General features: G+C 45.0%; 1 protein-coding gene across 2 annotated transcripts in view; it reads left to right on the top strand.

Annotated features, from left to right (window-relative positions):
* LOC129855155 (single-stranded DNA-binding protein 3-like) overlaps positions 1-18,792 on the top strand; it is a 150,842-nt gene that overhangs the window by 30,468 nt on the left and 101,582 nt on the right. For both annotated transcript variants that reach the window (XM_055922529.1, XM_055922530.1), the window contains exon 3: positions 14,668-14,729. In XM_055922529.1, the coding sequence (XP_055778504.1) occupies positions 14,668-14,729 (62 nt within the window). The remainder of the gene's footprint in view (positions 1-14,667; positions 14,730-18,792) is intronic.

Here is an 18,792-nt window from a genome sequence, read left to right on the forward strand (position 1 = left end):
TTCAGTACAGCAGCAGGGTTTGACTAAGTGCCAACAAGACACAGAAGTGGACTAAAATATTAGTTACAGATCTGGAACAAGCTCAGAGAGATTAAAGGTCCAATGCAGCCTTTTTTTTATCTCAATATCAAATCATTTCTGGGTAACACTTAAGTACCGGACATTGATTGTTTTCAATTCAAATTGTTAAAAATAAACAAAAATAGCTTCTTAGCAAAGAACTAGCTGTTGTTGGCAGAAGTTTTGGAACCCTTTACTGAGTTACAGTTTGTATAAGGAAATCAGTCAATTGAAATAAATTCATTAGGCCCTGATTTAATGATTTCACATGACTGGGAATACAGCTAGGCATCTGTTGGTCACAGATACCTTAAAAAAAGTAGGGTCGTGTATCAGAAAACAAGTCAGTATGTGGTGTGGGTACCATTTGCCTCATGCAGCGTGAGAAATGTCCTTCGCATAGAGTTGATCAGGCTGTTGATTGTGGCCTGTGGAATGTTGTCCCGCTCCTCTTTAATGGCTGTGTGAAGTTGCTGGATAGTGGCAGGAACTGGAACACGCTGTCGTACATGTCAATCCAGAGCATCCCTAACATGCTCAATGGGTGACATGTTTGAGTATGCAGGCCACGGAAGAACTGGGACATTTACAGCTTCTAGGAATTGTGTACAGATCCTTGCGACATGGGGCTGTGCATTATCATGCTGAAACATTTTTCGTTTTATTTATTTAACTTGATTTAACGAGGCAAGTCAGTTGAGAAGAAATTCTTATTTACAATGACAAGGGGGTTGATGGCGGCAGATGAATGGCATGACAATGGGCCTCAGGATCTCACCACGGTATCTCTGTGCATTCAAATTGCCATTGATAAAATGCTATTCTGTTTGTTGTCTGTAGATAATGCCGGTCCATACTATAACCCCACCGCCACCATGGGGCACTCTGTTCACAACGTTGACATCTGCAAACCACTCGCCCACATGACGCCATACATGCTGTCTGCCATCTGCCCGGTACAGTTAAAACTGGGATTCATCCGTGAAGAGCACACTTCTCCAGTGTGCCAGTGGCCATCGAAGGTGAGCATTTGCCCACTGAACTCAGTTACAATGCTGAACTGCAGTCAGTTCAAGATCCTGGTGAGGATGACGAGCACGCAGATGAGCTTCCCCGAGATGGTTTCTGACGGTTTGTGCAGAAATTCTTCGGTTGCGCAAACCCACAGTTTCATCAACTGTGTGGGTGGCTGGTCTCGGAGGATCCCACAGGTAAAGAAGCCGGATGTGGAGGTCCTGGGCTAGTGTGGTTACATGTGGTCTGCGGTTGTGAGGCCATTTGGACGCACTGCCAAATTATTGAAAACGACGTTGAAGGCGGCTTATGGTAGAGAAATGAACATTTAATTATCTGGCAACAGCTCTGGTGGTCAGCATGCCAATTTCACGCTCCCTCAAAACTTGAGACATCTGTGGCATTGTGTTGTGACACAACTGCACATTTTAGTGGCCTTTTATTGTCACTAGCACAAGCTTCTTGATATGCCACACCTGTCAGGATTATCTTGGCAAAGGAGAAACGCTTACTAACAGGGATGTAAACAAATGTGCTTATGGAACATTTCTGGGATATTTTATTTAATCTCATAAAACATGGGACCAACACTTTACATGTTGCATTTTTCTTTGGTGTAATTTACGGCCTGGTGATGTCATCAGCCAGGTGTCATGACTCTCCTGTGAGGATCCAAGAGATTAGGTTACAGTGGATCAGCTCTACAGAGTTTTCTCTCTCTCCCATAAAGGGGGAGAGGGATGGATGTGGGGGTTTTATGACACCTCACGTCGATCGTAAACCATTAGGCAGCAGATGAGTCCTTTGGGGCCTAGTTTGGGTGATCGGAATGTCTGCTTGCCTCATGAAGTGTTAACCAACCCAAAACTACAACATCAAACAATGGACACAGGGACAATATTTCATCCTCTGAAATTTTGGTACTGAGGGATCTCAGTGCAGCGAACTGACACCGGCCTCTGGGACGACCCGGGGGGCGAGGCGCAGGGCGATCCAGATGGAGGCGATGGAACTCATTTAGCATAGCTGGATCCAATATATCCCCCACCGGGACCCAGCACCTCTCCTCCGGCCCGTACCCCTCCCAGTCCACGAGGTACTGCAGGCCCCTCACCCGGTGTCTCGAATACAGAATGGCCCGTATCGTGTACACCGGGGACCCCTCGATGTCCAGAGGGGGCGGAGGGACCTCCGGCACCTCACCTTCCTGCATGGGACCAGCTACCACCGGCCTGAGGAGAGACACATGAAACGAGGGGTTAATACGATAATACGAAGGAAGTAACAATTGATAACACACCTCGTTTATTCTCCTCAGGACTTTAAATGGCCCCACACACTGCGGACCCAGCTTCTGGCAGGGCAGGCGGAGGGGCAGGTTTCGGGTCGAGAGCCAGACCCGATCCCCCGGTGCAAACACGGGGGCCTCACTGCGGTGACGGTCAGCGCTCCTCTTCTGCCGTCCACTTGCCTGACGCAATGACTCCTGGACGGCTCTCCAGGTCTCCTTAGGGCGCTGCACACACTCCTCCACCGCAGGGGCCTCGGTCTGGCTCTGATGCCATGGTGCCAGAACCGGCTGGTACCCCAACACACACTCAAACGGTGACATGTTGGTTGAGGAGTGGCTTAGTGAATTCTGGGCCATTTCATCCCAGGGGATGTATCTTGCCCACTCCCCTGGCCGGTCCTGGCAATACGACCGCAGAAACCTACCCACTTCCTGGTTCACTCTCTCCACCTGCCCATTACTCTCCGGATGATACCCCGAGGTCAGGCTGACCGAGACCCCCAGACGCTCCATAAACTCCCTCCACACTCGGGACGTAAACTGGGGACCCCGATCAGAAACGATGTCATCGGGCACCCCGTAGTGCCGGAAGACATGGGTGAACAGCGCCTCCGCAGTCTGTAGGGCCGTAGGGAGACCGGGCAACGGGATAAGACGGCAGGACTTCGAGAACCGATCCACAACGACCAGGATCGTCGTGTTCCCCTGAGACAGAGGAAGATCAGTGAGAAAATCCACCGATAGATGGGACCACGGCCGTTGTGGAACGGGGAGGGGTTGTAACTTCCCTCTTGGCAAGTGCCTAGGAGCCTTGCTCTGGGTGCACACCGAACAGGAGGAGACATAGAATCGCACGTCCCTCACCAAGGTAGGCGACCAGTACTTCCCTCTAAGACCTCGCACCGTCCTCGAAATACCCGGGTGACCTGACGAGGGTAGACTATGAGCCCACCGAATCAATTGATCACAAACAGCGAGCGGCACGTACCTACGACCCTCCGGGCACTGTGGAGGCGCAGGTTCCTCCCTTAGCGCCCGCTCGATGTCCGCGTCCACCTCCCATACTACCGGTGCTACCAGCTTAGCCGCCGGAATGATGGGAGTAGGATCGATGGACCGGTCCTCAGTTTTGTAGAGGCGGGACAGAGCGTCAGCCTTAGTGTTGAGGGAACCTGGTCGATACGAGAATTCAGTCTCCTAGCTGATGGGATATACTCCAGGTTACAGTGGTCAGTCCAGATGAGGAAAGGGTGCTTAGCCCCCTCAAGCCAGTGTCTCCACACCTTCAGGGCCTTAACCATAGCCAACAACTCCCTGTCCCCCACATCATAATTCCGCTCCTCTGGCCCGAGCTTCTTCGAAAGAACGGGGAAGGGGGGGGTCTACCTTAACTAACGGAATCCTCAACCTCTGGGCGAGTCCGCGATCTATAAAGTTCCCCGCTGCGCCTGAATCGACTAGCGCCTTATGCTGGAGAGAGGAAAAAAAATTAAGAAATAAAACTAAAAACATGTGACCAACAGGAAGCCCTGGGAGAGTGTGGTGCTGACTCACCTGGGGTGACCGAGGAGTGTTCTGCCTGCCCTCTCGACTCCAAGATAGACTCCTCCAGCACCGACCGGAAGTGTGCCCTCTCCGGCTACAACTGGTACAGGAGGAGCCTACTCCTCCGGTCTCCCTAGATGCAGTCCCCCCTAGCTCCATCGGGATGGGAGCGGGAGGGCCAGGAGGTGGAACTGACAGGACCCTTTCAGAATGTCCGCGAGCAGCTAGCAGATGGTCTAGCCGGATCGACATGTCTATTAGCTCATCCAGGCTGAGCGTAGTGACCCGACAAGCCAGCTCCCTGCGGACGTCCTCTCTCAGGCTACACCTGTAATGGTCTATCAGGGCCCTGTCGTTCCACCCCGCTCCAGCGGCCAAAGTCCGGAATTCCAGCACGAAGTCCTGCGCGCTCCTCGTCCCCTGTCGGAGATGGAACAACCTCTCACCCGCCGCTCGGCCCTCCGGAGGGTGATCGAACACGGCCCGGAAACGGCGGGTGAACTCCGGGTAGTGGTCTCTCGCTGGGTCGGGCTCGTTCCAGACGGCATTGGCCCACTCTAGGGCAAGAGACGAGGACACTCATGCTCTCCTCGTCCGAGGGAGCCGGCCGAACGGTGGCCAGGTAGAGCTCTAGTTGTAGCAGGAATCCCTGGCACCCCGCTGCCGCTCCATCGTACTCCCTCGGAGGCGTAATACGCAGAGCGCTGGCACCGGATTCCGCTGGAGGAGATGGTAGAGTTGCTGGTGGGAGGGTAAGTGGTGTAGTAGGGAGACCACTCCTCTCCCAACGGTCCATCCTCTCCATCATTTGATCCATCGCTGATCCGATGCGATGGAGGATGGACGTGTGATGAAGGACTCTCCTCCATCGTGGGGAGAGGGGTGGTCGCTGCTCATGCTGACTCCATATATCTTGGTGCGGGCTTCTGTAACGACAGGAGAATGATGGGTGTGGAGTCAGGCGCCGCACCACAAGCCCGCACCACAAGCCCGCACAAACACAAGCGGGCTAAACTAACTTAAATAGTACCCACCCCAAAAACCCAACAAGGAACAGGTGAAACCAATTAGACAAAAACAAACGAAAAAGAAAAAGGGATCGGTGGCTCTAGTAGACCGGCGACGACGACCGACGAGCGCCACCCGAACAGGAAGGGGAGCCACCTTCGGTGATATTCGTGACATGGGGTAAGCTGTCATTGTAAATATGAATTAGTTCTTAACTTGCCTAGTTAAATATATATATATATTTTTTCAAGAATGTGGAAGATTAATGTCTATTTTGTGACGTCATTAAAAGTTAAATGAAGACGTTATAACGAAACATTAACTAAGAGTTTTCATACGGTGTATATCATGTTTACATACTTTACGTTGTGTGGAAAATATCCAGGATAAAGAGAATATTTTTGTGATGGTAAAATTGTGATTTTAGTTCTCTAAACGAGATCATAGTAAATTCTGATACCTTGCTTTGTAACTAGCTACGCCCCAGGGAACCCAGAGAGCGTGTCAGCAAGACGGAAAGCCCCCTTTTTACTCGAGAGTATAAAGAATTTGAGAAAAGAGTTAACATATCAGACTAGGATGACCACGAGCTGCCGTCGAGGTCTACGATTAGTTGCGACCCCGAAAACGCTACACGAGGTTGAAGACAAAGGAACCTCTTAACAATCAATGCTACAGTTGAGTTGCTGTTCTAAGTACTGTATCTAAGAAGGTGAATTTAAGCAGGACCATCCGGTTATTCTCTTCAGGTCATCGTTTGTCTACACTGCTTTCATCCCCACCCTGAGATCTACACGGCTATTAGCCGTCCTCAGAAGACCACTCTTCCAGAACGAGTACAAGGAAACAGACAACTAAGAGAAAGGACATTGTGACATCCTGTGGACAATCAGAGACTTACACCCGAGAATGAATGAGACGGCCACCCAAAGAACAAGGCCTCCATCGAACCTTTCTTACTAAGCGGCATCGGCCCCCGAAGGCCTGGGCCCAACAGAGATACCCAACGAAGACCTTCAACACTTATATACATGTACATGCATTACACTTCTTACCCATAAGAGCGGAAGTTCGGGGCAAGGTATTAGGGCTACTATAATTATAGTTTCCAAATGTATCCCAGTGTTGCCTCACACACACACACACACACACACACACACACACACACACACACACACACACACACACACACACAATCTCCATCTGGTGTAACACGTGTCATATTGTGTTGGTCCGCAAGGGGCCTGTTGTCATTGTATTAAGTTCTAATCAATAACCTATACCGTGTGTGTACATTATCTTATCATTTAGCATGTTAGTAAATAAATAATCAAATCAATTTGTATGGAATGATTAGTGAGACCCGGGTTTGTGCAGATTTACGAAGTCTATGACGTTCAGAATGAGACTGATTATTATTTAATGACTGATATGATATCTATATTCTTGATTTAATTCGGGAAATGGTAACTCTTTAAACAAACTTTTCCTGTGGTTCTCCAAATTCCTAATGTGTTAATTGTTACATGATTAATTTAATTGAGTAATAATTAAACGTAGTAGGTAATTATTTGATGAATAGCAGTCCTTACATTAATGATAGTCACGTCACGACACAGGGAAAATTCCATCAAACCAAAACGGGCTGAGATTTTAGGCGGTCTTTACAAACAGCTCATACTAAAAGGGCATTATCATCATTTTCACAGTAGCATTCCAATCTTGTATGTAGTTTACATACACTTACGTTTGAGTCATTAAACTAATTTTTCAATCACTCCACAAATTTCTTGTTAACAAACTATAGTTTTGGCAAGTCAGTTAGGACATCTACTTTGTGCATGACACAATTTATTTCCCCCCCCCCAAAAAAAAAAATTATTAAAAAAATTCTTTAAAGACAGACTATTTCACTTCTAATTCACTGTGTCACAATTACAGTGGGTCAGAAGTTCACATACACTAAGTTGACCATGCCTTTTAAACAGTTTGGAAAATTCCTGAAAATGATGTCATGGTTTTAGAAGCTTCTGATAGGCTAATTGACATAATTTGAGTCAATTGGAGGTGTACCTGTGGATGTATTTCAAGGCCTACCTTAAAACTCAGTGCCTCTTTGCTTGACATCATGGGAAAATTAAAAGAAATCAGCCAAGACCTCAAGTAGACCTCAAGTCTGGTTCATCCTTTGGAGCAATTTCCAAATGCCCGAAGGTACCACGTTCATCTGTATAAACAATAGTACGCAAGTATAAACACCATGGGACCACGCAGCCGTCATACCGCTCAGGAAGGACACGCATTCTGTCTCCTAGAGATGAACATACTTTGGTGCGAAAAGTGCAAATCAATCCCAGAACAACAGCAAAGGACCCTGTGAAGATGCTGGAGGAAACAGGTACAAAAGTATCGATATCCACAGTAAAAAGAGTCCTTTATTGACATAACCTGAAAGGCCACTCAGCAAGGAAGAAGCCACTTCTCCAAAACCGCCATAAAAAAGCCCGACTACGGTTTGCAACTGCACATGGGGACAAAGATTGTACTTTTTGGAGAAATGTCCTCTGGTCTCATGAAACAAAAATAGAACTGTTTGGCCAGAATGACCATCGTTATGTTTGGAAGAAAAAGGGGGTGGCTTGCAAGCCGAAGAACACCAACCCAACCGTGAAGCACGGGGGTGGCAGCATCATTTTGTGGAGGTGCTTTGCTGCAGGAGGGGCTCGTGCACTTCACAAAATAGATGGCATCATGAGGCAGGGAAATTAAATGGATATATTGAAGCAACATCTCAAGACATCAGTAAGGAAGTTAAAGCTTGGTCGCAGATCGGTCTTCCAAATGGACAATGACCCCAAGCATACTTCCAAAGTTGTGGCAAAATGGCTTAAGGACAACAAAGTCAAGGTATTGGAGTGGCCATCACAAAGCCCTGACCTCAGTCCTATAGAAGATTTATGAGCAGAACTGAAAAAGTGTGTGCGAGCAAGGAGGCCTACAAACCTGACTCGGTTACACCAGCTCTGTTAGGAGGAATGGGCCATAATTCACCCAACTTATTGTGGGAAGTTTGTGGAAGGTTACCTGAAACATTTGACCCAAGTTAAACAATTTAAAGGCGATGCTACCAAATACTAATTCAGTGTATGTAAACTTCTGACCCACTGAGAATGTGATGAAATAAATAAAAGCTAAAATACATCATTCTACTATCATTCTGACATTTCACATTCTTAAAATAAAGTGGTGATCCTAACTGACCTAAAACAGGGCATTTTTACTGGGATTAAATGTCAGGAATTGTGAAAAACTGAGTTTAAATGTATTTGGCTAAGGTGTATGTAAACTTCTGACTTCAATTGTCTGTCTGTCTGTCTGTCTGTCTGTCTGTCTGTCTGTCTGTCTCAAATCAAAAATATGTCTGCAGCATTGAAGGTTCCCAAGATCACAATGACCTTCATCATTCTTAAATGGAAGAAGTTTGGAACCACCAAGACTTTTCCTACAGATGGCCGCCTCCGGCCAAACTGAGCAATCGGGTGAGAAGGGCCTTGGTCAGGGAGGTGACCAAGAACCCGATGGTCACTCTTACAAAGCTCCAGAGTTCCTCTGTGGAGATGGGAGAACCTGCCAGAAAGGTAACCATCTCTGCAGCACTCCACCAATCAGACCTTTATGGTAGAGTGGCCAGACGGAAGCCACTCCTCAGTAAAAGGCATATGACAGCCCGCTTGGAGTTTGCCAAAAGGTACCTAAAGGACTCTCAGACCATGAGAAACAAGATTCTCTGTTCTAATGAAACCAATATTGAACTCTTTGGCCTGAATGCCAAGCTTCACGTCTGGAGGAAACCTGGCACAATCCCTACGTTGAAGCATGGTGGTGGCAGCATCATGCTGTGGGGATGTTTTTCAAGTGCCGGAACTGAGAGACTAGTCAGGGTCGAGGGTTAAGATGAACAGTGCAAAGTACAGAGTTCCTTGATGAAAACCTGCTCTCCAGCGCTCAGGACCTGATGGGGCGATGGTTCACCTTCTAACAGAACAATGTCCTTAGGCACACAGCCAAGACAATGCAGGAGTGGCTTCGGGACAAGTCTCTGAATGTCTTTGAGGGGCCCAGCCAGAGCCCGGACTTAAACCCAATCGAACATCTCTGGAGAGTCCTGAAAATACCTGTTTTTCTTTTATTATTATGGGGTATTTTGTGTAGATTGATGAGGGGGAAAAAACTATTTAATAAATGTTAATATAAGTCTGTTACGTAACTAAATATGAATTCAGAAAGTATTCGGTCCCCTTGACTTCTTCCACATTTGGTTAAGTTAGACTTATTATTATTTTTACTAATCATTTCTCCACGATTTTGTGATATCCAATTGGTAGTTACAGTCTTGTCCCATCACTTCATCTCCCCTACGGACTCGGGAGAGGCGAAGGTCGAGAGCCAAACGTCCTCCGAAACATGACCCTGCCAAGCCGCACTGACACACGGATGCCAGCCGCACCAGTGTGTCGGAGGAAACATCGTCCAGCTGGCAACCGAGGTCAGCTTGCTGTCGCCCGGCCCGCCACAAGGAGTCGCTAGGACAAGGATATCCCAGCCGGCCATACCGTTCCCAACCCAGACAATGCTGGGCCAATTGTGCGCTGCCTCATGGGTCTCCTGGTCACGGCCGGCTGTGACACAGCCTGAGATCAAACCCGGGGCTGTAGTGATGCCTCAGACGCTGCGATGGAGTGCCTTAGACGGCTGCGCAACCCGGGAGGCCCATCATTACAGCCTTATTCTAAAATGGATAATATGACCGGTGTCAGTAAAACTTAGGCAAAAAAAAGTAATAGTTAATAGTCATGATTGCTCTATAGAACATGTAAGCAGCCTAACCAGCTCTGCTAGCGCGAGTAAAATGGTCAGTGAGGTATTCTCATTTGTATCTGGAAGTAGCTAACTAGAAAGCTAGCCAACTTTAGCCAGTTAGTTTTGGTGCTTGGTTGGGACAACGCATGCATTGGCAGGCAAGTTACAGAAGGATGAGCAGGCTATTCCCCATTGTTTATCGGTGCAATTTCGATGGTTAACAATACTGAACAAAAATATAAGCGCAAAAACTTTTGCTCCCATGTTTCATGAGCTAAAAAACAGGGAATTTTCCGTACTCACACAAAAAGCTTTTTTCTCTTATTTTGTTTACATGTTTATTAATAACTCACAACCTTGATTTGGTCTTGTGTAGCAAATTTTGAAATTGTGCTTTTTACATTGGATAAAAGTTGAGACTTTTTGAAAGTTGATAAACTAGTAAACTTACTTTTGAGAAAATGGCCTTTGACTGAATGTTTTAGTATCTAGTGAAGAGCTCTTCTTTGTTGTCTACACCCATTCAGCATAGTTTACACCCTCTTAAGCTTTAGACCCACACATCTCGTTTCGCTCCTGGAGCGTTTAAAGCGCACACATGGCGCTCTGGTCGATGATTTGTTTAACTCTGGATAACATGAACAGCCTAACCAGCTCTGCTGGCAACAATTTCATTACTCTTTTTTGCCGACGTTTACTGACACCGGCCATATTCAACGGGTGTTGTACCCTTTAGCTTAAGACATGTAGCTAGGTAAACAACGTGTAAGATCACACACGTAATGTTAGCTAGTTAAACAACAATGAACATAGTGCCAAATCATGTCGTTACTACCCTGCATGAATCTGCTGGGAGCTAACCAATCAGGTTCAATGTCAGCTAGCTAACATTAGGCTCTAGCAAAGCAAACGGTTCTGGAATACGAATAATGTCATACACGTAACGTTAGCTAGGGAGCCAGCCAGCTAACGTTAGCTAGCTAACAGTACACTTTAGCTTGAAATGAAACTACTTTCTGTCAAAATTTGAAACGTGTAATATCTGAAAATGTATCTAGCTAGACTATCTTACCGGTATACATCATCATGCGTGATGGACACGTCTCCCTGTAACAGATGCCATGTCACGGTTGCCCTTTGTTTGAAGATGTAATCCAGAGACCGGTGTTTTCTCCATCTCTTTAACTATCATACTCTAATTCCACTGATTTCAAAACTCGATCCTCCAGAAAGTGGAGAATAACACTTATGCAGCTCCACTACACGATACATTTAAAAAAGCTGCGTTCGACAGGATTACCAACACAGACTAACCAGCTCAAATAGACAGAAGCTTTCTATATGGCAGACCAATCCGAACACCGAACTCGGTATGTCAAGCCCACTCATTATCTCAGCCAATCATGGCTAGTGGGAAGGTTGCACTTTTTCTTTGGTTTAACCAACAAGGCTCTTAATTTATCAATTTTATTCTTATTTACAGATGTCATACAAGTTTGTTATTAAGGCACATGAAAGTTCACATGTTCCAGAAGGCATTTCTGCCCAAAAATGCATTAAAAAAAGTAAAATGGCGTGACTTGCGACATCTGCCTAGTTTCCTGAAACGGGTCACATTTATTTACATCCCTGTTAGTGAGCATTTCTCCTTTGCCAAGATAATCCATACACCTGACAGGTATGGAATATCAATAAGCTGATTAAACAGCATGATCATTGCACAGGTGCACCTTGTGCTGGGGACAATAATGGGCCACCTTTAAAATATGCAGGTTGGTCACACAACACAATGCCACAGATGTCTCAATTGTTGTGTGAGCATGCAATTGTCCACCAGAGCTGTTGCCAGACCATTTAATCTTAATTTCTCTACCATAAGCCACCTCCAACATCATATTAGAGAATTTGACAGTATGTCCAACCGGCCTCACAACCGCAGACCACTTGTAACCACGCCAGCCCAGGAATTCCACATCCGGCTTCTTCACCTGCTGGATCGTCTGAGACCAGCAACCGGGACAGCTGATCTGTCTGTAATAAGGTCCTTTTGTGGGGAACAACTCATTTTGATTGGCTGGGCCTGGCTCCCTGGGCTGCCCAGTCATGTGAAATCCATAAATTTGGGCATAATGAATGTATTTCAATTGACTGATTTCCTTAACTGTAGCTTAGTAAAATCTTTGAAATTGTTGCATGTTGCGTTTTATATTTTTGTTCAGTATAGCTGAAAAAGTTTGAGAGGGTTTATCTAATGTTCCTTTGTTAGATTTTAGCTCCTCTTGCTCTGGCTAGCATTAGATGTTGATCTTGTTGATTTGCATATAGGGAAATATAGCCAAACCTTTTCATTGTTGTTTGATCAATAGGACTGTAAAGTTCCCAAGTGTAAGAGGACTCAAATCAAATACAATTTTATTGGTCACATACACGTGTTTAGCAGATGTCATTGCGGGTGTAGCAAAATGCTTGTGTTTCTAGCTCCAACAGTGCAGTAATATCTAACATGTAATATACAACAATTTCCCAACATATACACACAAGTCTAAGTAAAGGACTGGAATTAAGAATATATGGATGAGCAATGGCAGAATGGCATAGACTAAGATACAGTATGTACATATGAGTTGAGTAATACAAAATATGTACACATTATTGAAGTGACTAGTGTTCAGTTATTAAAGTGGCCAGTGATTTCAAGTATATGTATATAGGCGGCAGCCTCTAATGTGCTAGTGATGGCTATTTAACAGTCTGATGGCCTTGAGATATAAGCTGTTTTTCAGTCTCTCGGTCCCTGCTTTGATGCACCTGTACTGACCTCGCCTTCTTGATGATAGCGGGGTGAACAGGCAGTGGCTTGGGTGATTGTTGTCCTTGGTGGTCTTTTTGGCCTTCCTGTGACATCGGGTGCTGTAGGTGTCCTGGAGGGCAGGTAGCTTGCCCCTGGTGATGCGTTGGGCAGACCGTCTGGAGAGCCCTAAGGTTGCAGGTGGTGCAGTTGCAGTGATACAGCCTGACAGGATGCTCTCCATTGTGCATCTGTAAAAGTTTGAGGGTTTTAGGTGACTCCTGTGGTATTTAGCTACATATTTGCAGAAATCCATTCAAGTGTATTTTATGAATGCGTTTTAATGATCTAAAGTCACGTTGTTGCAACTGCCTGTAAACACACAGTCCAGTTCAAAGTGAATGATGGCAGGGCCTTGTGGCAAATGGCTTGTTTGCGTGTAGGCCTAATGTACCTCTACGCAGATTCTGGACGAGAAAATGTTTTTATTAGGTTTTGTTTACTGCAGTGTCTATTAATTGTCCAAGCGCACAGCCACTTTCCCACACTATATTGCTATAGAATTTTCACAAATGCATTAGTATACGTAATTCCCAAACACGCTTTTAAGAAAATGTAAAAAAAAAAGAAAAAAAATCTTCCTGGGAGTGCATATGAACAGATTTGAATGTTGCTACAATGCTGTCAGTTCCACTTTATGTAGCAGGGCTGAAGTGAGGTTCTGATAGCAGAACCCTCCTGGGTGAATCTCCTCCCTGAGATGGAGTGTTAATGGTGTGCTGCTGGATAGGGGTTAAGTTATGGGTCACAGGCAATGGGAGGATGACACCGCTCCTCACAAAGTCCATGTCCATGAGACATGCATGCAGAGGCCAGGGTCAAGGTAATTTTCTTATACTGTAGTTGTGTCTTGAATGTATGAAATCTCATACAAAGTATAATGCAGAGATGCTGATCAGGGATGTTTTCAAACCATTATTTTCTGGTACTCTGCTTGTCCTTCATAGGCTATGAGTAAGTACACAATATTAAAAATAAAATGCTTTTATAACTTATACTGGTAACGATACTTCCAACTATATTGTCTCTTTTCATCAAATAGATGTCAATAGTTTTACAGTCAGCCACGTCACTCCAATTCAATTACTACATTAATATAGGCCTGTCAGTCTCAGGACCTGTCCAAAGCATGTTCATCCCGTCCCATTCCAACCCTCTTCTCCCCCCACCCTCCCTGAGCAGATAAGGAAATTCAGTCCCCACAGGTACGCTGAAGAAAAACACACCTGCTCAGTGCACCTAATGAGAGCTATCGCCTGGACTCTCCTACTGCCTCTGCCTCTCAATTAACCTCCCATCCTCCCCCTGCACACGGCCCTGTCCCCCGGGGACACAGTCAGTCCCCACAGCCCGCTCCCCTGCACAGCAGAACACCTCCTAAAACAGCCTCTACTGGCCCACACACAACTCAGTCTCATCCACCAGCTGTGTGGTTTATAGGAGATTATCCACCTACAATAGTGTAGTGTAGATATAGTGTAGATCACAAGACATATGCCTTAGAACTACAGTGCATTGCAGGTAGCCTCTATTACATGCCACGTTTTAAGGCTCACTTGTATGAGTTGTTCCCCGATCATGTGACCCTGACCAAGAAAAGGTCCTGGCCCTAGTTACATAAACCTTTCCTGGTCAAGTCACAAAGGCAAGAACCCTGGGTCCTACTTATAAGATGAGAGGCGGAGAAACCTTGGTACATAAGGGAGGCTACCCACAGTACCTGCAATATACTGAAGCTTACACAGTGGCCACAGACAGTGATAATAGGGCTGAGTGTGGTAGCTAGCAATCTCTGTGTTGATCTTATCTCAGTGACCAGATATGGGGAGTAGGTGTTTGAAGCGTGAGGAGCTGCTCCTAAGATGTTTTTAGAGTCAGAACCACTCTCTGCACTCCATTCTTTCTGCGTGTCTGTCTGAGGTGGAAGTGGAGTGAGATGTGGTGTTTTATGCATTATGGTTGCACATGCAGTGGAGTCTTAACTCTCGCTCCCTCTTTGTATCACTCTCTGTCTCTCCACTATCTTCCTCCTCTCTTCTAGATCCGATGGGAGAAGAACATTACACTGGGGGAGCCCCCTGGATTCCTACACTCATGGTGGTGGTACGTGCACTGTCTATGTACATTTGACATTTGAGTCATTTAGCAGACATTCTGATCCAGAGCGATTTTACAAAGATGCCCATTTAACACCACACACTGTAAACACACTCTCAGCTGCAAATTATTCACAACATGAAAGCACACATAATGACATGAAAGAATGTGTAGGAGTGAGGAGGTCATTTCTGGGGAACGCTAAGCGCAATGTCTTCTGACGTCAGTGCTGTGGGTTCACTGTACTCTCTTCACTGGATGATGAATAATAAAATGGAACCCAATTCAAATAAGTTCCATTTCCCTCAAATTGGAGCATAGTCAGTATTACTTTAAAAGTGAAGTTATGCTTACTGCGTATGTACAGTCGTGGCCAAAAGTTTTGAGAATGACACATATTAATTTTCACAAAGTTTGCTGCTTCAGTGTCTTTAGAAATTTTTGTCAGATGTTACTATGGAATACTGAAGTATAATTACAAGCATTTCATAAGTGTCGAAGGCTTTTATTGACAATTACATGAAGTTGATGCAAAGAGTCAATATATGCAGTGTTGACCCTTCTTTTTCAAGACCTCTGCAATCCACCCTGGCATGCTGTTAATTAACTTCTGGGCCACATCCTGACTGATGGCAGCCCATTCTTGCATAATCAATGCTTGGAGTTTGTCAGAATTTGTGGAGTTTTGTTTGTCCACCTGCCTCTTGGGGATTGGCCACAAGTTCTCAATGGGAGTACGGTCTGGGGAGTTTCCTGGCCATGGACCCAAAATATTGATGTTTTGTTCCCCGAGCCACTTAGTTATCACTTTTGCCTTGTGGCAAGGTGCTCCATCATGCTGGAAAAGGCTTTTGTTCGTCACCAAACTGTTCCTGGGTTGTTGGGAGAAGTTGCTCTTGGAGGATGTGTTTGGTACCATTCTTTACTCATGGCTGTGTTCTTAGGCAAAATTGTGAGTGAGCCCACTCCCTTGGCTGAGAAGCAACCCCACACATGAATGGTCTCAGGATGCTTTACTGTTGGCATGCCACAGGACTGATGGTAGCGCTCACCTTGTCTTCTCCGGACAAGCTTTTTTCGAGATGCCCCAAACAATCGGAAAGGGGATTCATCAGAGAAAATGACTTTACCCCAGTCCCCAGCAGTCCAATCCCTGTACCTTCCTGGAGAGAAGTGGCTTCTTTGCTGCCCTTCTTGACACCAGGCCATCCTCCAAAAGTCTTCGCCTCAGTGTGCGTGCAGATGCACTCACACCTGACTGCTGCCATTCCTGAGCAAGCTCTGTACTGGTGGTGCCCCGATCAGTCTGTTAATCGAACTCAATCAGCATGACAGAGTGATCTCCAGCCTTGTCCTCGTCAACACTCACACCTGTGTTAACGAGAGAATCACTGACATGATGTCAGCTGGTCCTTTTTTGGCAGGGCTGAAATGCTGTGGAAAAGTTTTGGGGGGATTCAGTTCATTTGCATGGCAAAGAGGGACTTTGCAATTAATTGCAATTCATCTGACCATTCTTCATAACATTCTGGACTATATGCAAATTGCCATCATACAAACTGAGGCAGCAGACTTTGAAAATTAATATTTGTGTCATTCTCAAAACTTTTGGCCACGACTGTATACCTGTTATACTGTAAATAGCTTTTATAGTTTCTGGCCAGAGTAAAAAAAACAGCTAACTCATTATGATCTCTTTCCATGATATTCGTAGAACCAGCTTGTGCTGTATTTGTTTTAGCCGACCTGTCAGAGGTGTTAATGCCCCCCAAAATACTTCAGTGTATTTGCTATCTGGAAGTGGTCTGCCTCTGGACTGACAGGCTGACACGTATTTCTCACTGGATGAGAAGGAAACGCCCATGCCTGGGTTCTCCTCCAGTTGACAGAAGAAGAGACAGAGAGATCGAAGGAAAGAGAGAGAGACTGGGAGAGAGAGGGAGTGAGTTCACAGGCAGTCTTTGTTTGTTCCAGCGCTGCTCATCCTGAAATGCCCCTCTACCCTCAATCTCTGAACAGGGGTCTTTCAGCTGCATTCTTCTTCCTGAATCGCCAACATGCTTTAATTGTGAATCATGTTTACACAGCTCATAATGGCCCTTAAGAGAGCCTGTGTTCCCTCCGTCTGACAGATTTCACTTGAAAAGCTACGAGAGATGCAGACAGATTGACATATACAAACATACCTTTTTTAGACAAAGTTTACATTCACGTTGCCTAACCCTCTAGAGAAGTTGTAAAGTCTCAGGGTTTGTTGATGTGCTGAGACATGGTTTGAGGGAGCCTCGTGTGTGTGTGTGTGTGTGTGTGTGTGTGTGTGTGTGTGTGTGTGTGTGTGTGTGTGTGTGTGTGTGTGTGTGTGTGTGTGTGTGTGTGTGTGTGTGTGTGTGTGTGTGAGCAGTTGAAGAGTAGTCAGGTTATTCGCTGAGCAGGGCCCCAGTGGAGGGTTCCCAGCTAGCACATTTGGTTCCTTGGAAGTTGTGGGAACGTATGTATTTGAGTTTCGCATTGGTTGTGGTAACGAAGCCTTATGTTTTCTGACTGTTTAAAAAACATTAAATTTTACTGTTCTTTTATAGAATTAGTTTTTCGGTGGCAGGGAGGTTCAGAGAGCATTTTACTCCAGTTCCTTAAGTTTTCCTGGGAGGTTTTATTGACGCTCTGAAAGTGTTTTAACCTGTTTGGGCTGCAAGCTGAATATTGAAAAAACTGGAAAATGTGTGCACATTTTCAAACGGCCTCCTAAGAAACTTTTTATTTTCCAATATGCATATATTTACTACTGTTGGATAGATAACAGTCTATAGTTTCTAAAAAGGTTTGAATTGTTTCTCTAAGTCGAACAGAAATATTTTTACAGCCATTTTCCCAGCCGAATTGAGATTTCCAAAATGCGATGTGTCTCTTTAAGACCTTCTCTATAAAAGGCCCTTTGACTTGGGACCATAGGAACACGTCACACGCCTTCGTCAGGCTGTAATGCGGAAGTGAGAATTGAAAGGAGTCGAATATCTCGTCCATGGACTGAATAACACACCTTCTTGTGAGACCTGCGCAGTTAAAAAAGAATTCCGGGCGCGAAGCAGAATTTGGTCTCGGCTTCTGGAAGAAGGTAGATAACGTTGAATATGATCTCTGACTACGATATTATTTGATACATGTCACAATCATCCTAAAGTATGTTTTTTCAATATACTTTAATTATATTATTGCAATTTATTCTGGACTTTAGATGTGATACGACAGAAGAATTTTTTGAAGAAACGCTGAGTAGCGCCGCAATGCTATTGTGCTTGCTAACCAAAGAGGGAAATAATTCGTTCTGGAACCCAACTAAAGACTCTACTGGACATTAGACCCCGTTACAACATTCTGATGGAATATCAACAAAGATAAGACCCAATTTGGGATGCTTTTTCATATATCTGTTGAGCTGTGCTGTGCTAACTGGGCTAACTGTGCTAGGCTAGCGCTTGACCAATGCTAGTGCTGACTTATGCTAGCTTATGTTGTTAGCTAATATAACGATATATTGTGTTTTCGCTGTAAAACACTTCAAAAATCGGAAATGTTGGCTTTATTCACACGATATCTGTCTTTCATTAGCTATCCACCATATGTTTTTCTGAAATGTTTTATGAGGTGTAATTAGTAGCCGACGTTGGTGTATGTATTTTCTCTGGCTACTCCCGTCTGGATTCAGACTCTAGCTATGTGTTAGCATTTTTGGGTAGCATCAATGTAAAACTGATTTATAGCTAAAATATGCACTTTTTATGAACAAAACATAGATTTATTGTGTAACATGTTATATGACTGTCATCTGAGGTAGTTTTTTCTGGGCTCTTTAGGTTGGTTTTAGTTTATTTCGGTTGGCTTGTGCATGCTACTTGAATCATAATTCATACTTCATAATCATATCCATACGTGTCTGTCCACTTTTGTATTTGGTGGTGAGCTAACATAAATATATGTGGTGTTTTCTCTGTAAAACATTTAAAAAATCGGACATGTTGGCTGGATTGACAAGATGTTTATCTTTCAAATGCTGTATTGGACTTGTTAATGT

The sequence above is a fragment of the Salvelinus fontinalis genome, chromosome 5 (genome assembly GCF_029448725.1).
Source record: "Salvelinus fontinalis isolate EN_2023a chromosome 5, ASM2944872v1, whole genome shotgun sequence".
Classification (NCBI taxonomy): Eukaryota; Metazoa; Chordata; class Actinopteri; order Salmoniformes; family Salmonidae; genus Salvelinus; species Salvelinus fontinalis.